This window comes from Lactuca sativa, chromosome 2 (genome assembly GCF_002870075.4).
Source record: "Lactuca sativa cultivar Salinas chromosome 2, Lsat_Salinas_v11, whole genome shotgun sequence".
NCBI classification, from domain to species: Eukaryota; Viridiplantae; Streptophyta; class Magnoliopsida; order Asterales; family Asteraceae; genus Lactuca; species Lactuca sativa.
In genome coordinates this window covers 215,006,332-215,033,357 of record NC_056624.2, presented here as the reverse complement: position 1 = coordinate 215,033,357, position 27,026 = coordinate 215,006,332, and the positions used below count along the sequence as shown (strand labels likewise).

The following is a 27,026-nucleotide window of genomic DNA, read 5'->3' as shown; positions in this document are numbered from 1 at the left end:
GTGTGGAAATGGGAGGACATTACCATGGATTTTGTCACCAAGCTTCCCCGGACCGCACGAGGAGTGGACTCGATATGGGTAGTAGTGGATCGGTTGACGAAGAGTGCCCATTTTATCCCGATCCAGGAGAGTATATCGGCGGAGAAGTTAGCCGATATCTATGTGCGTGAGATTGTGGCACGTCATGGAGTGCCGGTATCAGTGGTGTCTGACCGAGATGTCCGTTTCACATCCAGATTTTGGAAGCGGTTCCACGACGATATGGGTACTCGTCTCCATTTCAGCACCGCTTTCCACCCTCAGACAGACGGGCAGAGCGAGAGGACGATTCAGACTCTCGAGGACATGCTTAGGGCATGTGTCCTAGATTTTGGTGGCAGTTGGGATACGTATCTTCCGTTAGCGGAATTCTCGTATAACAACAGTTACCATGCGAGCATTGATCGACCTCCCTTTGAGATGCTGTATGGGAGGAAGTGTAGGACCCCGATTTGTTGGGGGGAGGTCGGTCAGCGAGTCATTGGGAGCACAGAGGTGGTGCTCAGGACGACTGAGTTGATCCAGCAGGTCCGTAGTAGACTGCAGACTGCTCAGAGTCGGCAGAAGAGCTACGCCGATAGGAGGCGTTCGGACTTGGAGTTCCAGGTGGGGGATATGGTCCTTCTGAAAGTCTCACCTTGGAAGGGTGTCATCAGGTTCCGGAAGAGGGGCAAGTTGGGCCCCAGATTTATTGGTCCTTTCAGGGTTTTGGCCCGGGTGGGTCGGGTTGCTTATCAGTTAGATCTTCCTGAGGAGCTTAGTCAGATCCACAACACTTTCCATGTGTCTCAGTTGAGAAAGTGTCTGGTGGATGAGTCAGCAGTCGTTCCCCTAGAGGATATTCAGGTTGATAGCAGCCTGAATTATATTGAGAGACCGGTCGCAATTCTGGACCGGAAGACCAAGACCTTGAGGAACAAGGAAATTCAGTTAGTAAAGGTGCAGTGGCAGCACCGGAAGGGGTCTGAGTGGACGTGGGAGGCTGAGGAGGAGATGAGAGAGCACTACCCAGAGTTATTTGCAGATCCAGCCGTAGCAGACTTCGAGGACGAAGTCTGAGACAAGTGGGGGAGAATTGTAACGACCCGTTCCCGGTATGTTAATTCATTGGTAATTGTTGTAAGTTTTGCAAAAGGAACTCGGCGAGTTCATAGCCTGACTCGCCGAGTAGGGTCGCGGCTGCGAGCACGCGTGAGCCGGGGACTCGGCGAGTCCATATCCTGGACTCAGCGAGTCCATCCGTCTGGGTGAAACCCTAAATCCCCGGGTTGCCCACTATTTAAACCACCTTATAACCCCATTCTCGCCTCCCTCACCCTGTGAACGCAGTGAGAAAACCCTAATCCTCCCTTGAGAGCTTATAAGTGTTTTTGGTGCCATTTTGTGAATGTGTGAAGAAGGAGAAGAAGAAAGAAGCAAGGAGAAGAGTTGGAGTGCAAAGATCCAAGGGCAAGTCTGAGTTATTTGAGGTATTTTCGGAGTTCCCTCTTGTTATATGCTTTAACTTCCATTAGGGCTCTCCTAAGAGCTAGTTGATGCTTGTTCCAAGCCTTATGTGTGCATGTATGCCTTAATAAGTCGAGATATCTTTAGATCTGAATGATGGGGTGTTGTAGAGCCCAGATCTACTGTCTTTATGGAGTTACTTTGCATATTAATCATAGATCTACCCATTTTGTGCATCTTTTAGCCTTATTTCCCTTTCTCGTGAGGTTGTACACGTAAAGTTGGAAACTTTACGTGGTAAATCAGCTTATTGGACTCAGATCTATCAATTGTATGTGTTGGATTCAAACAAAATCGAGTAAAAATCAGTTGCATGGCGGCAACTCGGCGAGTCGGGAAGAACGACTCGGCGAGTTGGGTCGCGAGTCCCCGATTCCTTCATTTTGGTCAGTGTCGAGTGAATCCAGTGAGTTAGAGAGTGGACTCAGCGAGTTGAGAGTAGACTCAGTGATGGAGGGACTCGGCGAGTTGTTCATACAACTCGGCGAGTCCAAGGCAATCTTCTTAGGATCATGAACAACTCGTCGAGTTTGTTCATACGGCTCGGCGAGTCGGATGAAGATTGTCTGAGTTCTTGGATCAAGAGGGTACTCGTCGAGTCGATGCCACACTCGACGAGTAGCAGCGTGTAGAACTGAGAAGTGAGAGTAGGACTCGGCGAGTTGGGTGGCCCAACTCGGCGAGTCAGCCCAAAGAGAGTTGACTTTGACCAAGGGTAAAAGAGTCATTTTACCCCAAGTGCAGTGTTTAGTATTTGATTGAGTGTGCTTATGGACTTGTAGCCGAGGAGATTCAGGAGCAGCAGCCGTTAGCTTCCCGATCCACACACTCAGCAGCCAGCTTACGAGGTGAGTTTCCTTCAAGTAGGGACGGGTCTAAGGCCACAATGCCGGCCCGTCCAGTTAGCAGTAGTTTCCGGACTTCGGTCCGATGTAGCAGCTAGTATGTTTGATGCCTTTGTGGCTCAGACAGGATTTATGTGCTATGTTTTATGCGTTACGTGTTATGTGTTTCGGGCTACGGCTCGATGCAGTATGCAGTATATGTGTTCATGCTAGTTGATATGCTATGATATGTTCAGTCAGTTAGTCCGGACTCCGGTCCGATGCAGGGGACAAGGTCCTAGTTAGTTCCGGACTTCGGTCCGATGCAGGGGACAAGGTCCCAGTTAGTTCCGAACTTCGGTCCGATGCAGTTAGTTCCGGACTTTGGTCCGATGCAGGGGACAAGGTCCCAGTCAGTTCCGGACTTCGGTCCGATGCAGTTTCCGGGTTTCGGCCCGATGCAGTGGGCAAGGCCCAATATGTGTTATATGTTATTGTATGGTATGTGGTATTTTGGGGGAGCTCACTAAGCTTCGTGCTTACAGTTTCGGTTTTGGTTTCAGGTACTTCCGCAAGCAAAGGGAAGAGCTCGGGGTGATAGCATCGCACACACCACAACTTAGCTTTTATCCTGGGGATGGCTTTAGTTGTTTTGGATTTGATGTAGTATGATACAGTTTTCCGCACAGTATTTTATTATGATTGGGATACATCGCGTATGTTTTTATGTTATGATACTCATATTATGGTTTTGATTATATTGAAAAATGAAAATTTTTGGGTCATATTTTTGGGTCATCCTCATCCATTGACACACCAAGTATCTTGTGGCTGGAACCCGTGATCTCTTCAGATCGGTCCAACACTGTCGACTCACAGTTCGACATGCCACTGACCCGAAAGGCGTTTATCTTTCATGCCTTTTCCAACGTTGCAGAGATCCCTCATCCTCATCCACAGGTTGATCGGGACTTAATTGATTTCTATCTAAAGGCTGCTCAACCCCAATATCAGACTTGGAGCGCTCAGAAAATTGTCAACGTTCGGGTCTTGAAGCCGTACAGTGAAGGTAACTTCATCAACGTTCGGTTCAAGGTACTTCGGGGATCTGCCAAAACCGAACATGCTATTTCCCTTGCAGATCTTCCCAACCTTAATCCCCATGATTGGATTATCTTGCACCACATCCTCCTCACCAACGAAGCTGAATACGGACCGATCATTGACCATTTCAAGAGGATGCTCGTGTGCTACATCATGGAAGTTGCATTGATGGATCAGCAGATTGCGAGCGTATTTAAGAAGAAACCTACAATATCTCATGTTGGCTCTGCCAGTGATCTCAACCTGATGCAGATGGGCAAGATTGACTCGAGGAGGAACTCGGTCATGTTTACAAGGAACGAAGGACAGAAATGCCTTTTCTCTTTGGCAGACAAACATCTATACACCACTGCCTGTTTGGAGCATGTTTTGGGGATCATCCACAGATGCAAGCAGAACACAGCGGATGATGTCAAGTACTTTGATGACATGATTCAATGGTACATTCGGTTCAGCGGATGATGTCAAGTACTTTGATGACATGATTCAATGGTACATTCGGGTGTAACTGAACTCAAACCGAGGATCTGAGAAAATTTCCAAATGATAAAAACTAATTTTTCTAAAAAGCAAGAGATTTTGAGACAACCAGAGCGGAACAGTGTGTACGGTCAGCCAGCGCCCGAACGGTGAACCCCCAAAATGCCCTTACGTTATGTGTTATGAGATATGATATGTTATATTATGCATGCTAAAGCTGGCTAGGTATTCATATTAGGACTAGAGTGGCCTGATTTTATGATGCCTTAGCCTAAGAAGGATTGTGCTGCTATGTGATGCTTGAGAGCAAGTAGGTAGCAGTGAGGGGCTGATAAGAGGTCTACCGAAGGGTAGCCTATACCAGTGAGATATAGAGTACTTGTGATCTGGGATCCAAGGAGGAGGACTTAGGGTGAATACTGATGCGGTGTAGGCAGTAGTATAAGGGCCCGTACTACCGAAGACACCCGAGCAGTGCGCACTCTAAGTAAGAATCCTTTGGATACTAAGGAGCAAGTAGGGTTGAGTTATCGAGCGCCAAAACTTGATTGCTAAATAAACGTAATATAATGGCAAAGAGGGGTATCGATCCTCGGGGAAATGGTTGTATTTAATTACCAATGCAATTCAATAGAACTAGTGAAATTAATCTAACTAACTACAATTAAACAAAAAAAGGGGGGGTTGTTTGATTACTTGAAAACTAAAATATTTAAATAATTAAGAACCTTGCAATTAAGCAAGTTGATGAGATGCTCAAAGGTTGGAAATAATTGGTTAACTAAAGCAATTCAACACAATGAACATTTGTGTGTTTATCGTTAGGATCTAATGCAAAGCTTATCCTTCATCCCAAATTGGTTATAGCAATCATGAAGCATGATATGCCAAGATTCCTCATAGGTAGTATGGAGGTTGGGGAAGCCCACAACACACCTTCTTAATTGAGATCAAGGGCCAATTGAAGCAATTAATCCCAAGAAATCAATTAGCCTTAAGAATGAAGGAATCCCCAATTCCTAGAGGATGTCAAATGCTTACACAACCATAAATGAGTTATGATTCATAAGCTAGAGATGGTTTCTACCATCATAAAGCCTTTGTTCTAGATAAATTCAATGATCCAATGCAAAATCAATGAAATAAATCAACCATTGCTCAATCAAACACTAAGCTCATGATCAAAGCAATCAATTAAGCATAAGAATTGCAAACTAGAATCATAAACATGGAATAAATTGATAATCAACATAAATCCTTCAAAACCCACAAACATTCATTGGTTTTCAGCTAAAGTTAACCAAATAAAAGTATTAGCCACTCATGGCAACAAAGTAACAAGAACAATAATCTAATTGCATAAAGAAACTACCTAAGATTTGGAAAGATGAAAGGAAATGATTTCTAGCTCCCAAAATTGCCTCTTGCAGGTCTCCAATGGTGGAAAATCGTGAATGAGCTTCTAGATCTGATCCCCAAAGGTTATGGCAAGCCAAATGACCAAAATGCCCAAACTGGGCAGTTGCGCGGGTACCCGCGCGACGAAAATTCCACCCGCGCAAATGTTGTTGTAATGCTATTGGTCCACCAAGCCACTCCACCATTCCACTACCAAAGATTCCTTTGGTCCCCCTCCTTGTCCATGTAATTTGAAATGCACCAATTATCATTTAGCCACTAAATGGATGCTCCAAGCCCAAAATTTGAATTTTATGATCCATCTTCACAAGCCCAAATGATCCAAGCCAATAACTTTCAAAGCCCAATTCTTCCTCTTTGATTCCGCCAAGCCCAATAATGCCTCGGGAGCCCACTAAGCCCATCTCCAATCAACCCGCAACCGCAACAAGTGCCGAAAAACCTACAAAATATCTCATGCAACATAACAAGCACCCGGTATGATCCACACTAAAGAAAAATAAATAAATTACAATGCATTAATGATAAAAAGATCTAAAAATCTAAAAATAAACTAATAAAATAAGGAAATAAAATAAGGAAATAAAATAAGCTATCAAATCACCCCAAGCTTAAACCTAACTTGTCCTCAAGTTATAACAAGACTAAAAATGAGCTCGGGATGAACTATCTAAAAAGGAAAATAAGAAAGATACCATAGAACTTGGTCAACATCAGTCAACATGGTCAGAATTAGTCCTTCATGGACCCTACGCATCTTCAAAATGTTCCCTGCTTTAGAGCCATAAACCGCATTCTCAACCACTTGATGGGCGAATAGATCACGGCTGGATGCAGTCGCGGTGTGCAAGACAAAGGAAACAGAGATGCGCCCAGTGGGGGCACTTTAAATCACCAATGTAGACCATAGTGCACGAAGGAAAGGCGCCTCTTCACATACTATGATTCCTACATTTGTCAGGCCAAAGTGTATAATAACGAAATAGGGTTTTGCAGCACGGCCTCCGATCAAACATCCAGTTTCAGAGGCTTCTCCCTTGTACTGTCCTTTACAGTCTTCCGTCTCATCGTCAGGGCCTTTTCTCACCAAAAATCAAAAATAAAATAAAATAAAATAATAAAAAACTCTACTTAACCTAAATCTAAACCTAACAACCTAATTCTTCAATCTTGAACTTCTGTTATTGGGTCTTCAATCGCATTTGCTGCTTGACATTCAACTTTTTTTTTTTTTGGAATAAATAGATATATAACATAAGACTTGAACTTGGAATCTTGTTCTTCTTTTTGTGTTGCTCTTTTTCTTCATTTTTTTCTTTGTTTTTGTTGCTTTTCTTGAATCTTCTTTAATAGGCTCTTATTTTCTTCATTTTTTCAAATTTCTTCATTCTTTGTGTTGCTTCTTGGAAGGTCTAAGGAATTTCACCAAGTAACATAGGACTCCAATAGTGAAAATTGAGTGATAGATAGAGGCTAATATGAACACCTAATGATCATTGACAATGTGCCAAGATCAACTAAAAAGGGTGGGGAATGACTCAAAAATGGGTGTTACCAAAAAGACTTGGTCCCAAAAGATGTGAATTAGGGGACCTACTTCAAAGTTCATCAAGCACGTCAATGCAAGGTGTGATAAACAAAATCTATCTAGCTATCTACTCTAGACCCCTAGAAAAATGATAACCTATCCTAAAAAGATGGTGAGAATCTAACCAACCAAGGCTCGGACAAGACTTGGGAGTACTAAGGGGTACTCCCTCCAAAACCAAGATGCGAGTCTTTAATATATTCAATGTCTTCAAAATACCTTACCGGGCTAGTCTTTGCTCGCACACATTGGCATGACCAACCACATCGCTCCGCACCTAGACCCAATCAAGCTACCTGCATCTGACCCCCACACAAGCGGTCTCAAAGTGGTCTGTGAGGCTCAAAACGTGTCCCATTTATCAAATACAAGGAATTCCATATCAAGACCCGGGACCAATCTATGATTCAATACTTATGACTCGGCGCTATGGTACCTGTAGGGATGAGAAGACAAGAGAGAACAAAAATGCATGAACTTAAACTAGAATGCATCTAAAAAGTATGAAAATTAGAAAAGAAAGAAACAAAATATGCAATATTTTTTTTTCAATTTTTTTATGCAATTTTTATGAATGCCCTAAATGACTAACTCTAAATGCAACTATATAAAACCTAAATGCAATAAAAATAAAAGATTAGATTACCTCACCCCAAGCTTAAAATGAAGCATTGTCCTCAATGCTTAGGATGAGAGTAAGGAAGGATCATACCGGGATCAAGGTGGAGGAGGCCCGCGAGGAGGATATGGAAGCAACACATGGGTCGCATAATGATGCTTGGATGGAGTTCTTGGCCGCCTAAATACACATGGATGAAAGCTTGGTCACACAAAGGACGCATATGAAATGGCTCGAAATTTTCTTAAGAAATAACATATTTGCGCGGGTACCCTCGCAAACTTTGCGCGGGTGGGGGGCAGTCGCGCGCACATGTCAGAATACATCCCATGTTAGGGTAATTTGGAACTCGGAATCTACGCGGCTGGGGGTCGGTCGCGCAATGGCTGCGCGGGCACCCGCGCACAACAATCAGATTGCACCCCATGTTGGTGTAATTTGGAACTCGGGACCTGCGCGACTGGGATCGGTCGCGCAAAGTCTGCGCGGGCACCCGCGCAAAAGTTAAATTTTTGGAATTTTTCAAACTTCACCAAAATCACTAGAAGACTTCTATATGCTTATTTTTAGGCCAACTTCAAGTTTAGAAACACCCAAAACTTCAAGCGGAGATTATTTATTCACAATGCATTTATTTAACGTCTTTGCCAAGACATAGCCCCGCTTCAGTCAACCTTCGTAAATCGGTGTTTCCATTGTTACGTTGTCGAATTCTCCCGTGTCAAAGCCTTCATAAAATAGTTTCAAATGGTGCCCATTCACTTTGAAGATTTGGTTTGTTTCCAAACTCTTGATTTCAACCACACTAGGATCAAACACTTTTATAAAAATAAAAGGTCCATGCCATCGAGATCGTAATTTTCTCGGGAATAACTTTAAGCGTGAATGATCAATAAGAACTTTTTGACCCGGAATAAAGTGTTTTTGGGTGATGTGCTTGTCATGAAATGCCTTTTTCTTCTCTTTGCACCTTTTGAACCTTTTAATTATCTTCTTCTTGACCACTTCCATCATTGGAGGATCCAATCTTCTTTGAGGTTGCCTCTTAGGATTACAATCATCTTCCATGATTATCTTGTCTGTGCATACATTAGGGCTTATCTTATTTATTGGCTCAATCACATCAACCCAATACAATGGAGAAATGTTACTAGGGTACCTCATTCCTTCAAAGATGTTGAAGTGAATGGTTTCTCCATCAAACTCCATAGTTATCTTTCCTTTATGGACATCAATGATTGTGTGAGCGGTATGCATGAAAGGTCTTCCAAGGAGGATCATAGATGATTTGGAAGGAGTCTTCTCTTCAAGATCAATGACATAAAAATCCGCCGGAAAAACAAGTTGATTAACTTGTACTAACACATCCTCCAACACTCCTCTTGGAGACACACTTGATGGGAGTGTTTAATCGTCTTTGGGCTTCCCTCCTAGGCTTGCAATCATCTTCCATGAGTATCTTGTGAGTGCATACATTAGGACTCATCCCCTTGATGTCAGCTATGGTCCACCCCATGGCCTCTTTATGTTCTTTCAAGACTTCAATCAATTGGTTTTCTTCAAAGTCTTTCAATTGAGAAGAGATAATCACCGGTAAAGTCCCATCTTGACCTAGATAAGCATATTTAAATGGCTAGGTAAAGCTTTCGATTCAAGTGTGGGTGGTTGGATTATGGAAGGTGGCATCTTGATTGGAGAATGAGATAAGGCAACTTGAGAAACATCCCTCTCTGTGGAATTAGTAATTTCTAAAGCCTTCACAATATTTTCGACTTCGGAATCCAATGTATACATATCCAAGGTATTCTTCAAACTTTCACCTTCGAGACTCATGTTAAGCACCATCTTCAAAAGATCCCCATTTGATAACTCGAATAATTGTTGGGTGATTGGCTCAATCACATCAACTCGATACAATGGAGATATATTGCTAGGATATCTCATTGCTTCGAAGATGTTGAAGTGAATGGTCTCTCCATCAAACTCCATGGTGATCTTCCCATTGTGGACATCAATAATCGTGTGAGCGGTATTCATGAAGGGTCTTCCAAGGAGAATCATAGATGACTTGGAAGGAGTCTTTTCTTCAAGGTCAGTGACATAGAAATCCGCGGGAAATACTAGTTGATTAACTTGAACGAGTACATCCTCCAACATGCTTCTTGGAAATACACTTGACTTGTCCGCTAATTGAATAATGACTCCGGTTTCTTCCAAAGGTCCAACATTGAGAGATTGAAAAACCGAGTATGGCATGACATTGATTGAGGCTCCAAGATCTAGCATGGCACTTTCAACATGTAAATCACCAATGGTACAAGGTATAGCAAACATTCCCGAGTCTTTGCATTTGGGTGGAAGCTTCTTTTGGATAACCACAGATACATTTGCATTTACTTGAATCTTCTCATTTGTCTTGAATTTTCTCTTGTTGGTGCACAAATCCTTAAGAAATTTGGCTTAACGTGGGATTTGCTTAATGGCATCCAATAGTGAAATGTTGAGTTGAACCTTGCGGAAAGTCTCAAGAAATGCTTTCTCTTCTTCTTGTTTCTTTGAGGAAGCCAAACGGGATGGAAAAGGTGGTGGTATGACCAATGGTTTGATGGATTTGTTGGAAGGGTCGGGTTGATCAACATTTGGCACAACCAGTTCTTTTGGAGGAACCACAACTTTTGGAGGTTCCACGATGATCACTTCATCTTCGTCTTCTCTTGAAACTCTTTTAGGTTGACTTTCTCCAAGTGTTTTCCCACTTCGCAAGGTGATGGCACTCACATTTGGGTTCTTCTCGGTTTGTTATGGAAGTTTACCCTTTTGTTCTATCTTGTTGAGAGCGGTTGCCAAGTCTCCAATTTGTGCTTGAATGTTGGAGAAAGTATTCTTGGTTTCTTGTTGAAATTGGGTTTGACTTTGAGCAAGAGAAGTGACAAGTTCTTGAAGGTTCATTTGATGGGTACCACTTGATTGACCTTGTTGTGGAGGTTGTTAATAATTTGGAGGGTTATAAGAATTTTGTGGATATGGAGGTTTTTGAGAGGGGTATTGTGGATGTTGAGGTCTCATCAAAATGTTTGGTGGATTTTGCTTTGGTGGGTATGGGTTGTTTGGGTTATTCCTCCAATTTGGGTTGAAATTGTTTTGAAATCCCGCGGGTCTTGGTTGACCTTGATATCCTCCCATTGCATTCACATCTTCCAGTTCACTTCCAAGTGTGGGACACTTATCCGTATAATGGCCCGTCATTGCACAAATACCACATACCATCAATTGTTGACCACTTCCCACCACCATTTGACTTAACACATTAGTCAAATCCAAGAGCTTTGATTCCAAGTGTTGAGTGTTGCTAACTTCACCAACCACTTGTGTAGAATTTCTCTTCATGTCATTTCGAGTCCCAAAATTCCTTTGATTTTGAGAAATGGTACCAAAAAGTAATTGGATCTCGTGAGGGGTTTTGTTGAAGATGTCACCACCACTTGAAGCATCAATCATCCTCCGATCTTTTTCATTCATACCCTCATAAAGTTGTTGAAGAAGTAGTTGTTCGGGTATATTGTGTTGAGGACAACTTGTACACAAATTGTTGAAGCGCTCCCAAAAATCATGAAATGTTTCATTTTCCCCTTGACGAATCCCCAAAATGTCACTTCGTTGGCTTGATATCTGGGAGGTGGGATAGAATTTGCTATTGAAGGCCTTGAGTAACTCTTCCCATGTGTGAATAGATCCCGGTGGTAAGTTGAATAACCACTCTCTAGCTTTATCTTCCAAGGTGAGCGGGAAGGCAGTTAGCTTGAAATCATCCAATGTCACATTTTCGGGCAACATGCTAACACATATCATATGAAAGGAATTCAAATGCTTTTGAGGGTCTTCTCTATCCAACCCATGGAATTTGGTTAGTTGATGTATGAAACTTAACTTCAATTCAATTCCTCGGCGGTTTGCGGGATAAACAATAGCAAGAGGTGTATGAGTAACATTCGTTTCCATCATTTGTCTAAGTGTCAACTCTTGAGGGGGATTGGGTGGATTGGGGTTATTGGGATATTGCTGCAGGTAATTGGGTGGTTGATGATAAGTTGGTTATGGGTATTGTTGGGGATTGTAGATTGGTGGTGGATAAGGTTGGTAGTTAGGGTATTGGTTGTAAGGAGGTTGTTGTTGTGGGTAAATTGGGTTTTGGTACATTGGAGGGTGTTGGTAATTGGGTTGATTTGGGTAATGTACTTGTTGAACTTGAAAAGCATTGTTTTGAGGTTGGTTGTTTTGGTGGAAGTGTTGGTTTTGTAGTTGTGATGGTGGTTGATAATTGGGTTGGTTTTGAGGAGGGGCTTGATTCCAAGGTGGCATATCAATGAGAGGCTCTTGTGGTTGTTGTCTTGGTTGATGGGGTGGGGTATTGGCATATTGATTGATTGGTTTTGGGTTGGGATTGTGAGGTGGAGTGTGATTCATGGCTATGTGGTTTTCAAACGGAATGTCTTCAAAGGAATGACCAACAATTGGAGAATTCGACTCGGTGTCGGTATCACTTGAAGTATGAACTTGATCTTCTATGTTGATTAGTGGAGAAGAGGAAGAAGCTTGAACTAGTTGTTGTTGCTTTGCTTGTTTGGCTAACTTTTTCAACCTTTTTGCTTCTCTTTCAATTTCCGGATTGTAGAATAGTTCACCGGTTCTTGTAGACCTAGGCATAAACAATCAAATAACAATAACCAATTTCCTCGGCAACGGCACCAAAACTTGATGGGATGTCAAGCCCACCAAGCAAATTACACCCTTTGATTGCTAAATAAACGTAATATAATGGCAAAGAGGGGTATCAATCCTCGGGAAATGGTTGTATTTAATTACCAATGCAATTCAATAGAACTAGTGAAATTAATCTAACTAACTACAATTAAACAAAAAAAAGGGCGGGGGGGGGGGGGGGGGGGTTGTTTGATTACTTGAAAACTAAAATATTTAAATAACTAAGAACCTTGCAATTAAGCAAGTTGATGAGATGCTCAAAGGTTGGAAATAATTGGTTAACTAAGGCAATTCAACACAATGAACATTTGTGTGTTTATCATTAGGATCTAATACAAAGCTTATCCTTCATCCCAAATTGGTTATAGCAATCATGAAGCATGATATGCCAAGATTCCTCATAGGTAGTATGGAGGTTGGGGAAGCCCAAAACACACCTTCTTAATTAAGATCAAGGGTCAATTGAAGCAATTAATCCCAAGAAATCAATTAGCCTTAAGAATGAAGGAATCCCCAATTCCTAGAGGATGTCAAATGCTTACACATCCATAAAGGAGATATGATTCATAAGCTAGAGATGATTTCTACCATCATAAAGCCTTTGTTCTAGATAAATTCAATGATCCAATGCAAAATCAATGAAATAAATCAACCATTGCTCAATCAAATACTAAGCTCATGATCAAAACATTAAATAAGCATAAGAATTGCAAATTAGAATCATAAACATGGAATAAATTGATAATCAACATAAATCCTTCAAAAACCACTTACAACGGGTTTTTTGCAATACCGGGCTCCGCCGAAGCAGAATTTCTAAGCCGAAAGCTCTTCTTTTCGGAGCTGTCGGGCGCTCCGGGGCTTTCGCCTCGTGCTATGGAGTTACCCTAGGCTTTGGGGGGTTGGGGGGCTTAGAGAGATTTTCTAGAGAGAGAAAGAAGGGTTTGAAGGTGTGAGAAAAGAGTTTCACCCGAAACCTCTATTTATAGGCTGGATTCCTGCTCAACTTGTCGAGTCCATGCTAGGTGTCACCATTCTGGTGGCAAAACGTGGGTGACCTATATTGTGCCACGTCACCCCTTTTGCAGCAGCACCCTGCCGACTTCTAAACCCCGTAACTTTTGCATACGAGCTCCGTTTTCGACATTCTTTATATCCACGCGTAGGTAAAAACAAGATCTACAACTTTACTTTTGACTCCATAGGCTAATTCTTGACCGATTTATATTTAACAGTAGGAGGAGATTAGACTGTTAAATGACCGCGAAGAATTCATAACTCCTTCATACGGACTTCGTTTTCGTCTGTCTTTTTATCCTTGAGTTCCTATTAATGAGATCTTCAACTATCATTCAGATCGCGTAGGCCAAAAACCGCTCGAACTAAAATTCGAGTTTCGGGTCGTGCATTGTTATGCCAAATCTTAGAAAATTCATAACTTCCTCATACGAACTCAGATTTGAGCGTTCTTTTTTTGTATGTTCTCGATTTAACGTATACTATAATTTTTGTTTAGATTACTACAGCTAAAAACTCATCTACCGTAAATTCACTATTTACGTCTCCAGGTGCCGTGCCGGTTTTGCCGAAAAACTTCGACGGGCCATAACTTCTTTGTTATAACTCGGATTTCGGCGTTCTTTATATGTACGGAACCTTTGTAACATATACTACCACATGGTTAATATTATTATTTCTAAATAATCTTCCATCTAAAACTCATTTTTGATGCTCATTGTCTCTAAATTGACTAGCCCGGATCTACGGGCGTTTCAATATGCCTTCAAGGAAGATGAAATCCGATTATTTTGTATCTCCTCTTCCCAGTTGATTTCAAGTGTTTTAGGGTTTTGGGCGTGAACCATTAGAGACATTCACATTATTGGATGTTTGCATTCCATGGAGAATTTGAAGACTCAAGAGTTAGTATATTTGAATATACTAAAAGGTTATGATTCTTATCCTTGTATTTTCGATTTTAGTAGGTCAATAGTTGTTTCATAAAGTATGTTGTTATAACAGTGAAAATGTCATATTGCTCTAGGTTGCATGTACCCATAAGAGTTCATGTGTAAAATCCGTTGTGCGAATCTTTTTTGTTGTAACCTAGAAAACCCATCATAATCTACATGCTATTATATTTAAATATACTCATATTTCTACACATTAATATAGTACAATGTTGTTTAAGATTAGCCAATTAGGTGTGAGCTCTGGTAAACTATGATATTATAAATTTTTTACCATTAATATTCGACAATGTTAAAAGTATGATATTTAAGTGTCATTGTTCATTATATTGTATATTTTAATTAGTGAGTACAAGCTTTATATGTCTATGTTGTTTCTGATTTTAGTGTTATCAACATGTTTTAGTGTAGTTCTTGTTAATATTGATATATGCTAAGTTCTATTTCACTCACTGAGGTTGGAGTGTGGGGTGCACATTTGGATTGATTAATATGAGCTCAGGATACAGAGGTCCGAGGGCAGCACCCCGAAACCTTAACGAATTTTTATATCGAGTATGACTCCAACCATGCATTTTCCCGCCAAAACTCACTTGATGACATCATGATGATGCATGTGTTGGTTATGTCCAATACCTACCTGTTTTGGCGCCAAATCTACATGCAACCACCAATAACGGCCTTTCCCTCTTGTATAAGAACATGTTTTATGTTCTAGAAAAAGGGGTACAAACATATACTCGAAAATTTGTTCATTAAGGTTTTCTCTATCTCTCAAGAACACACCACTCAAGGTATTATGTGTTTCACAATCCGGATTAGGTCTATAACTCGGATTTGTTCATTCTTGGATTATCCCATTTTTGAATTCGTATACCACTGACAAAATGGACGAATTACGGATTTCAAAAAGTGTTTGAAAACACGATCTTTGAATCTATCCAAGTTTGTATTTATTGTTATTTCTGATTTCCTAAAATCTAACATCTGTTCGGGAATACATTTGAGATTTGGTCATTAGTTAAATAATTGTATCAAATCACATATGAATTTCCTAGTCCACTCTTCATGTTCACTCGTTGGAAGAACACAACATGTGAGTAGAGGTTAAGGAAGATGTTAATGTCTAAGCGCAGATGAGAGTTTTTTTATTAATATATATGTTTGTTTAGTATGTATATTATTTTGAATTGCAGCCGTATAGTACACGACTTATATTAGTATATACTGAAGTACTTATTCATCATTTCAGTTGTATTTATTTTAGAATTTTACTTTATAAAATTTTAATGTTTACACCTTACTATTTAACTTAATCAACATGTAAAATGTACGGACCTTGCCACTAGTTTTCTAATATAAAAAATGAATTAGGGTATTGGATCGAAGATGCCTCGACTATAGTTAAACTTCAATAAATTCACATCGTGAGGAGCCCTCCATCTCGGGGGGGTCTCACCACTGCCGCTAGCAACATCACCATTACTAGTTTATGCCTACATGATTGGTTTTCCATAGGGAACTTCTGTTTGTGCTAAAATGTCAATCTTAACAGGCTTAGTCCCTTAATACCAAAAATATAGTCCAATCTTATGTAGGGGTCCCCTAATATTGGTAATTGACGTTTTCACCAAGTATGAAACTACCTGCAATACCATATCTCTCTCTATATTATTTATTTTAAGGCATGTTTTTTTCCAGCAAATAAAGTACTATGATAAAATAAAAGTTGGAACTTTCAATAATTACTTATAAATTATTTGAGATAACAATCGGGCATAATTGGTGGGATTAGTGGGTGAACATGTGGTTGATATAACCTCATAAAGTGATGTTACTGGTTTAATTTAAATAAACATTACCAACCAAACTTCGTAGTATTACTCTTTGTTTACGAAATACTTATTTAAGATGTGTTATAATTTTTCGCAGGTTATAGTTTTCAATTTACTATAATTGGTGGAAAAGCATATATATATATATATATATATATATATATATATATATATATATATATATATATATATATATATATATATATATATATATATATATATATATTTATTTTTTTTAGCGATTTTTTATAAAAAAAAAATTTGTGATCTCTAAATATTTTTTTTTTATGAATTTTTATGATTTTTAGGGTTTTTTTGTTTTCCATAGAACCTCTATATATATATATATATATATATATATATATATATATATATATATATATATATATATATATATAGGTTCTATGGAAAACAAAAAAACCCTAAAAATCATAAAAATTCATAAAAAAAAAATATTTAGAGATCACAAATTTTTTTTTTTATAAAAAATCGCTAAAAAAAAATAAAAAATCTTTTTTTTTTTTGTAAAAAATCTTTTCATCGATTTTGTATTAAAAAGCTGCGATTTTTTTCAAAAAAAGTTTTGTGATCTCTAAGTATTTTTTATGCATATATATATATATATATATATATATATATATATATATATATATATATATATATATATATATATATATATATATATATAAGTTCAATAGAGAAAACTACAATTATTGGTTCTCCAAGGAACCAAATATTTTTTTTTCAAATTCTAGAATTTATTCTTTATCCAAAAAAAACTAAAAATATCTAAATTCATAACTTAACATTGTGAATGTGAAATATATTTTTTAGATTTACCATGTGAACTTAGATTCACATTGTGAATTTTCAAAGATTCACATTGTGAATTTGACGAAATTTTTTTTTATCGAATTTGATATCATTGTAAAAATGATAAAAAGTTATCAAAAATTTACATTGTGAATTTGACGGGAATTTTTTTTTATCGAATTTGATATATTGGAAAAAGGATAAAAAGTTATTAATTTCTGTATTTTTAGTTTTTTTTGATAAAAAATAAGTTCTAAAAATTGAAAAAAAGATTGATTTTTTGGTTAATTAAGGTTCTCTTTTGAACCTCACCCTATATATATATATATATATATATATATATATATATATATATATATATATATATATATATATATATATATATATATATATATAAGGACAATTCACTTAAGATTAAAAAAAATTAGAGATCTTGAGATTCAAACTTAGCCACATATATCTCATTTTCCGTTTTAATGCTCCAGTGTACCGGCAACGGTGAGGTATGCCAAATCATAAATGATTATACATATATCTTTCTTCACAGACTGAGTAATCATATATGATTATGACAGTTAGTAGCATAAGACGTTGTGATGGCAGAGGTGGCGGTGATATAAGTGACGGAGGTGACAGTACTGGGTTCGGATGGTGTCACAGGTGGCAGTTCTGGTGGTGTTGATGGTGGCGGAGGAGAAAGGAACGAACGAAGCTATATAATCATTTATGATTGTAACATGTCTGTCGCGTTGGTATGCCGGAGGGTTAATGTGGCGGATGTGAAATATGTGTCTGATGTATAATCTCAAAATCTGTATTTTATTTTTAATCTCAACTGAACATACCTACTTACCTACGTACCTATATATATATATATATATATATATATATATATATATATATATATATATATATTAGTTTATAACCTGTGGAAACCACAGTTACAAAATTAATTAAATATTCATAGTAAAAAATTCAAAATTATTAATCAATTATTTTATATAAAATTTTAAATACATTATTAATTAAGAGATTTTTTATTAGTTATGTAAAATTATAATTATTGATTCAAATAAATATGTGGAATTAATTTATCATATATATTAGACTCTTTTAATTTGTGGACTAATGAAAACAATAATATAAAATTTAAAATTTAAAATAAAGAATAAATAGATTGACAAATAACATCACATTAATTAGGAGGTTTAATGAATTTAAAATAGAGAATTAATAGAATGACAAGTGGCATCATATTAATTAGGAGTTCTAATATTATGACACTTGACAAAAAGACTACTTTTTTATTAGTGTATATATATATATATATATATATATATATATATATATATATATATATATATATATGGCTAGGTTAATGTGTGTTTCTTACATTTACTGTGTGTTATATAATACACCAGTAGGAATTTTGTAAAATTAAATAATTATTTAATTAAATAAAGATAGATATTAAATGATTATCATAATTGTATGTATATTAAATGATATCCATACTTATAATTCTCTTTTTATGATACTAATTAAATTCGTCATTAATGTTAGCAATAACATTTTCAGAATAAATTCGCATCTAGGTTTTATGTATGGGTACGTGTTTTGTTTTAGCACTCACTTACTTGAAATACAATAAAGTTGTATGAAATATGAAAAATGAAAGTGTATTCTACTAGAATACACTTTTATTATGCTAGAATACACTGTTAATCTTCTAGATACAAATTTATTCTGAAAGAATATTATTGTTGACATTAATAGCAAATTTAATTAGTTTCTATAAAAAAAGAATTATAAGTATGAATATCATTTAATATACATATAATTATGGAAATCATTTAATATTTATCTTTATTTAATTAAATAATAATTTAATTTTTACAAAATTAACACTTAATAAATATGAGAAACATTTGAACCTACTTTTATATTTCTCTCTCTATATACATATATATATATATATATATATATATATATATATATATATATATATATATATATATATATATATATCCCTATATTAATTAAAGAATAGTTTAGATTGCTACATGTTAGTCAAATATGCATCTGTATTTATTGTTTGTCACGTGTCATTATAATATCGATTCAAGAATTCTATTTTTAAATACTTACCAAAAATGGCTAAAATCAAACATAATTGAAACACATTCGATTCATAAAATTATGCTACTGATTTTGTTAGGATTAACAAATCAAAACTCTATATAAAACATTTATTCAAATCTATAATTAATGTTACTATTATTACATTCTAAATGTTATTTTAACTGTGAATTCAACGGGTTATAATATATATATATATATATATATATATATATATATATATATATATATATATATATATATATATATAGGGTGAGATCCATTGAGAACTTATAGTTTCCTGATAACCCGATAACTAAAAGTGGAGCGATTGATCAAAATTAACATATTAAGGACATGATTGCCATTTTACGAAATCCCATTTAATGTTTAATTTTTGGTGTTATTGGAAATATTAATAAAAAAGTCTAAAAACTAACATAACAAATCAAATTTTCTGATTTTTTTTATAAAAATAATAATTTTCGTTTTTTCTGAAATGTAGATTTTTTAATTTTTTTAGAAAACATGAATTTTTTTAAAAGCTACAGTTTTTTAAAACCAATATATTTTTAAAAACCACTAAATTAAAAAAAAAACTGGAATATTAAAAAAACTGTAATTATTTTAACCAAATTATTTAACATTTTAGGAAGATATATGCGTATTTTTTCATAAAAACCCCATATTTATTAACTAACATATAAACACAATAGTACAAGTAGTTTATTCGATACAAAATAAAATATAAAATATAAAATATAAAATATGCTACAAAGATTTAAAGTGATATCATTTCTTCGTGTCAAGATTTCCATTTTTTTTAATTTATCACTTTCGCCTTTTTAATATATTTCACAAATTCTTCCAAATCTACAAGAAAATTTAAAAAAAAAATTGATTAATGTTAGAACACTCACAAAAATGTTTATATATCATGTAAGATTCAAATGTGATTTATATGTGAATTACATATGATTTATATGTGAATTATATATGATTTACATGTGAATCACATGTAATTCATATGTAATTCATCTATGATTTACAAGTGAATTACATGTGATTCTTGTGATTTATATGTGAATTGTGATTTATATGTGAATCACATGTAATTCATATGTGATTCACTTGTGATTTAGATGTGAATCACATGTAATTCATGTGCAATTTACTTGTGATATACATTTGATTTATATGTAAATTACATGTGAATCACATGTAATTCATATGTGATTCACTTGTGATTTACATATGAATCACATCTAATTCATATGTGCTTCACTTGTGACTTACACGTGAATTACATGTGAGTTGCATATGAATCACAAGTAATCCATATGTGATTCCCTTGTGATTTACTTGTGAATCTATAACTTATATGTGAATCACATGTAATTCATATGCGATTTACTTGTGATTTAAATGTGAATCACATGCGATTTACTTGTGAATCACATATAATTTATATGTGAATCACATGTAATTCATATGTGAATTACTTGTGATTCATATGTGAATTACATGTAATTTACATGCAAATCACATGTAATTCATATGTGAATTACATATAATTCATAGTTTTAATAATTAGAAACATCAACATGAAATTTGAAATAATAATGTGTAGATAATTAAAAACTTAACTGAAAGCATTTTAAGTCAGGGGAGGGGTAATATTGGATTCATATGTGTAACGACCCAATTTTCACGCCCAAAAATTTTATTTAAATTAAGTGATTTGTAAAACATTTGTAGTAAAACATTTGTAGTAAAACATCATCCGATTATATCATTTCATAAAACATATCTCGTGTATGAAAACCCAAAACATGAAAATAATAATAATGTCAGAGTACAATCCCAGAACATCCCATAATGCGGAAAACCAATGTGTGTGTGTATGATGTGCCGCTACCGCACCAGCTCCTTCCCCTTCGCTGAAGAGGTACCTGAAAACAAAACTGTAAACTGTAAGCACAAAGCTTAGTGAGTTCCCCCATCGTACCACATACCATACAATCACATCTCATACTGCCATGCATTTATGGGGTGCCCGACCTACCCGTACGGCCATTCTGGGGTGCCGACCTACCCATGCAGCCATTCTGGGGTGCCGTCCTACCCGTGTCAAGCATTTTGGGGCGCTGACCTACCCAAGTCGAGCTATTATGGGGTGCTGACTACCCTTCGGTCCTAACAACCGAACCTCGGGGACTATTTCACCCTTACTACTACTACCACATATATCATAGCATAATCTATTGTCAGACATATCTGGGGTGTCCGACCTACCCTTCGGTCCTAACAACCGAATCTCGGGGACTTTTCCCCCTCCTACTACCTCTATCTCATGTAACATATCATGCTAGCAGCTAAACATATCATAACATACTGTTAGGCATATCTGGGGTGCCTAACCTACCCTTCGGTCCTAACAACCAAACTCTATCACTATCACATACCGTATCACGCTAGCATATAACATATCAGGTAGTAACCACACAGATGAATATCACAGAGACAAACATCTAGCATACGATCCCTACTGGTGGGCCGACATTATGGCCGTAGACCCACCGCTACTAGAAGGTATCTCACCTCGTAGTAGCTGCTGAACTGTGCGGGAATCCTCTGACTGCTGCTGCTGCTACTACTCCGAAAATCCTCCGGCTAAAATTCTCACAAAGCACTTAGTCAGAAACCGACATCTACTCTTAGGGTAAAATGACCATTTTACCCCTGACCAAGTCAAAGTCAATGTCAACTTCTATTTGACTTGACTCGCCGAGTTGGCTCGCCAACTCGCCGAGTCCCTATCCTTCCATTATACCTCATACCCGTCTCTACTCGTCGAGTTAGGCGATGACTCAACGAGTTTTCCTTCTAAATGAACATCGACCGAATCCTCATCCGACTCGCCGAGTTGTATGAACAACTCGTCGAGCTCATTATCAACTGATACACATGTCCTGACCTTGACTCGCCGAGTTGTATGTGATGGGTTTTAGCCATAAGAACTTTCCTATGTGCGCATGCAAAACCCTAATGCTTGGATCTAGGCTTTCTAATTAAACATGCTTTGAATCCAAGACTTCTAATGACTATTTAGGTATAATAACAATGTTAAAACAGATCTAGAATCATACCTTTGAATCTCTTGTTTGATCTTGTTGTCTTGGAGCTCTAGAGTCACAATTGTCACTCCTCTAATGGCTTACAAGCACCAAATAGCAAGGAGGATGATTTGAGAGAGAGGAGAGGGGAGGGAATTCGGCCAGGGTTTCTCTACTTTAGATCAAGTTCCGATTTCCTAATGCCATAGGGTCTATTTATACTTGTAGACTCCTTAAGGGTTACAACCTAAACCCTAATTAGATAATCTTCTCTTAAAGCTATCCAAATCAATTCCTTAGATAACCCCTTGGACGATTTGAAGCTATCCCTAGCTTCTAGACTCCGTCTAATATATATCAATATGGATTTACAGTCTAAAGTTTAACTATCAAACAATTGACAGTTTATACCCTCTTATTTAATTAATCTCTTTAAGTCACCAAATTAATTCCAATTAATTTATGACTTATATTAATCAAATAACAATATTATTACTCTTTATATTATTCCCATAATATATTAATAATATTTATTCTCTCTTAATAAATCATCCTATCAAGTTGCTATGGTGAAGGCAACCCAAAAGGACCATGCACAACCGGGTCAAATACTTGCCTAATATAGTTGCAGACTTAGACACTATTCCAACAGTCTCCCACTTGGATAAGTCTAGTAACTATATGCTCAAGTACAATTCGGTTTGCAATCGTAGCTCTCAAAGACGCTGTCAAACTCTGATCTAATCAATCTTGTCCTTTAGATAAGGGATCGTACAGTCCTCTGTTAGATATCTGTTGGGTTTTGAGCATTCTAACACTCCTAAGTGTACATGCAACCCTAAATACCTTGGATCTATGTTTTCTCTATTATACATGCAAATAAGAACTTCCAAGGTATTAATCCTAATCTAGCATACAAATCAATGAATGTAACAAGATAGAATACATACCTTCTGATGTAGCTTGATGTCTTCAAGCTTTAAGAGCTTAGCCCCAATAGTATGAAAGCCTCAAATGGAATCACAATCACCAAAACACTTAGAATAACTTGAGAGAATTCTACAACTCATGAAATCGGCTAGCCCTTTCAGTTCACACTCTAGTGTGTTACTAGTTGCCAATTTTGTCAAGAATAAGATCTTTATATAGTGTTACAATTAGGGTAAACCCTAATTGTCATGACTTTCCATTTCCTTGGATCCATGGGTACAAATACACCATGGAGCATCCATGGACCATCCTATGGGTTTTAGCCCAACTTGATTATCCATGGAGCATAGCCCACTATACAAGTATGGATGATTTACACAATCAACCCATATATTTAATTAGTCTTCTTTTGATCACTTAATTAATCCTAGATTAATTCTTGATCAATACTAATTAAATAATCTTATTATTCTTATTATTAATATACTAGAACTTATAATATATTAATAACCATAAGTGTCTTATTTCTCTCATTATAGTCTATCCAAGTGCATGGTGGTATGCAACCCAAATGGACCATGCCGGGTCAGGTCAAGTCTTACCAATTATAGTTATGGACTTAGACATTAATCCAACAGTCTCCCAGTTGGATAAGTCTAAAACTATTATTGCGTATGACTTCAGGAACCAACTGGCCATCGTAGCTCTCAAAAGCTTCTGTCGAACTCTGACCTTGTAGATGAACTCTGACCTTTGTCAGTGACTTGTCCATTAGATAAGGGATCATATATTCCTCCATTCTAGATATCATATGGACTGAGACATGGATTATAATCATTCTCTCTATCCATTTGTTGTTTCCCGATTTGCGATTTATGACGACTGACTAATTGAACAAATCAAATCAGTCCTGGCCCGGCCGAGCACTTCCATTTGTCATCATCAAATCATCGAGGGGCCCACAGATATCGCTTTTATCCCGAAGGTAAAAGGAACGGATAAACTTCGACTCATATGGCTTGTTCTACTACTTGTTGAATCATACACAAAGGCACGTTTTATAACACCGAGTTACCGTATGCGTTTTCGTGCAATCAATGTACAACCAACTCATAGTAACAACTCATATCTCTAGGTTTGAAGAATATAAGATATTATCGTCTCATGATCACTCGTGATAAAATCCATGAAGTGATTCCAATGAGCGCGGGTTGAATCCAATACTCAGAACTTATGAGCACTCATGAGTGTTGTAGCCCTTTGTCCAACACCTTAGACCTCTACAAGCCAACCCATGACAGTCTTAATTCATATCTACTTCCAACATATGACCGACTGTGGATGGTTTGAATAACTTAGTCATTCCGGAAGAATAACCTAGTTTATTTGGGAAGTCAAAACATGCAAAGTGAAACACAATAATAATTGAATCCAACATGGTATCAACCCTTTGAACATAAATAAAACACCTTTTATTTATCACCATATGATTACATATTATTCATTGTATACTGTTTCAGCTATCAACTTTATTCTTGAATTTAAAACAATAGTTGTCCCATGCTCCAAGCATGTACACTATATTTTCTTAAACACTAGTCATGCCATACACCAAGTATGCATACTATGTTTGTCTATGATCTTTACTTTGTGAACTAGATCAATTGAACATAACTTCAATGATTCTCTTTTCACACTCCCAAACCCTTACTGCAAATACAAGAATTCCAAATTCATGTCATTTACTAGAATCTGTTAGATTCTAAACTTATATGCATTGATCCTCTTGTAATGATTATGCACAAAGTCAGAAAGACTTGACAACAATCATTACAGAGTATTCCAAAGGAGATCAGCTCCTTGGAAACATCCTTCTTGCATTAAGTTTCCTAATCTTAAACAGATTGAAAATTCTAACTTTGAAACATTTCCAGATTCCATTTTGACTATCACTTCTGAACAAGAGTTGCCTCCTTCCAGATTATGTCAATATGGTCCTTCCAGAATTATCACTATACTTCCAAATGTCCTTGAGCAACCAATCTTTGGTAAACCTTAGATTGTCCTTGACAATTGTTTAATCCTTTTAGTCATATCCAGTTCTAAACCTTTTCCCTTCTTAATGCCCCAGGCATTTGGAAAATTTTAGAACGGATGATTATAGCACATGTAATCGATCCTATATCCGAAGCATATGGGACACGATTCATGATGTCTCACATAAAGACTAAACCAGTCTTTTGCTATAATATGTCCATTTCAATTTGCCAAGTTCTCATAATTCAGATTATGAAAAGGGATGCCGTAATCATAATCGAATTTTAGAACACAAATAATGGACCCATATACAGAATTTCCTTATGTTGAGCCATTCCAACATGAAATTCATATATATATCCTTGACTAAATGATTAAAACCTCACGATCTAAGCTTATAGATTTGAGATGAAGTATAATTTCCTCTCCCTTAATTATAGCAAAACAACTTTTCCCAATTGAAACCTTTTGTTTTCTATAATTAACATTGCTAACTTGCAATACTTATCATAATTATCATGCTCCCACTTACATGATGATTATTAGCATAACACTTATGCTCCCACTAGCTTTGACATGTACTCAGAAATCAACTGACTTCCTTACCAAAGTTCATATTTCTGATACTAGATTGTTTTGATAAAACTTTATCAAAAATCATACACCTTCCCTTAGATAGCACACTTGTGTGTCTAAACAGTTATGAAGAGGTATGCCGTAATCATAATGGTTAGACCTTTTTTCCACTTTTCACAAGTCCATATTAGTGTGCCGGTTAACCACATGCGCTCCACTAACGACTTTGAGAATGCAAATATCACAATTGCTATCTAGATAAAATCTACTTAGTGAAAGTGTTTCCTCACCATCATTTTCATGAATCGGAGAGAAACCTTATGACACTTAGATTTATATGGTGTATGAGTTCCTATCCATGTGAATGGTCAAAATCATAGTCACAAGACAAGGATAATGACAAACCCAAACTCATATGGATTGAACTCAATCTTAATTTCTTGCCACCTGGCAGCTCAAGGGCCTGCCATTGCTTCCAAGTTGTTATGCAACCAATTGAGAACTCTAAGAACTCATATGCAAAGCCAACTTTAACTGGAATGGGCACAGAATATGTCAACATGATAGGTTATAAACCTCAAGTCATGTGCTAGAGAAGAACTTTAGGTTCTCTTCTTGATTAGTTCTTGAGACTTTCAAGACCTTTAAGACTCCCACTGTCCTCTTGACATATAAGACTCCCTTGTCAAACATCCAAGAGACAGTGTGGATTCTAATCAAGACAAACACTTCACACAATTGGCCTAAGTTGGTCTTTGTTTTATCCAAAACATCACAACTTACCAATTTCAAATGTACAAGGGTAGAAAACTTTTACTCTTACATTTGACAAGTGTTTTAAACCTTCTTTAAGACATGTCACTCAAGTTACAATCTTGGAGTATGACTCTAAGACTTGTATTGGAATGAAGTATGACTCATCTTCTTGATTTAACCATTTCAACAATTCAAGATCCCTCTTCTTAGTCATAAGAATGCACTAAGATTTCCTTAGAGAAATAATTGTGCTATGGTTTCTTAATCATTAAGATGATCACAAAACTGATACTAAAGTACTCTCCCATCTTTTCAGATTTGAGAAACTTTTATCCTTCTGCCATTTTGATTCTTCTTATTCGCTCTGCCATACATTGGAACCTTTTCCAATGTCTTAGAGTTACACTTAAGCTTGTAAGTATAATCATATTTACTGAGCTTTAGTAAACTATGACGAATAGTCTTATCAAACTTTTATGGTGGACTTAATCAGTGCACAAGAATGTGTACTCGATACTTTAGTCCTTTACTTGAC

At 36.6% G+C, this 27,026-nt stretch overlaps 1 protein-coding gene and 1 pseudogene across 1 annotated transcript; one reads left to right on the top strand and one right to left on the bottom strand.

Annotated features, from left to right (window-relative positions):
- Window positions 1-9,190: 9,190 nt before the first annotated feature.
- Window positions 9,191-10,528, bottom strand: LOC111905789 (uncharacterized). The gene is made up of 3 exons (XM_023901526.2): window positions 10,393-10,528; window positions 10,091-10,317; window positions 9,191-10,006 (listed from the first exon to the last, which is right to left on the bottom strand). The coding sequence occupies exons 1-3, from the start codon at window positions 10,526-10,528 to the stop codon at window positions 9,191-9,193; spliced, it is 1,179 nt and encodes a 392-aa protein (XP_023757294.2).
- A 74-nt stretch (window positions 10,529-10,602) lies between these two features.
- Window positions 10,603-27,026, top strand: part of LOC111910608 (60S ribosomal protein L2, mitochondrial-like) — a 42,949-nt pseudogene continuing 26,525 nt past the window's right edge.

Excerpts from the sequence above, each read along its gene's own strand:
- LOC111905789 (XM_023901526.2), bottom strand. The coding sequence starts at position 10,528 with ATGAACCTTCAAGAACTTGTCACTTCTCTTGCTCAAAGTCAAACCCAA. Across the intron at positions 10,318-10,392 it reads CAACAAGATAGAACAAAAGG|AAAGTCAACCTAAAAGAGTT; the intron begins GTAAACTTCCAT and ends AAACACTTGGAG. Across the intron at positions 10,007-10,090 it reads TTCTTGAGACTTTCCGCAAG|AGAAAATTCAAGACAAATGA; the intron begins GTTCAACTCAAC and ends TGCACCAACAAG.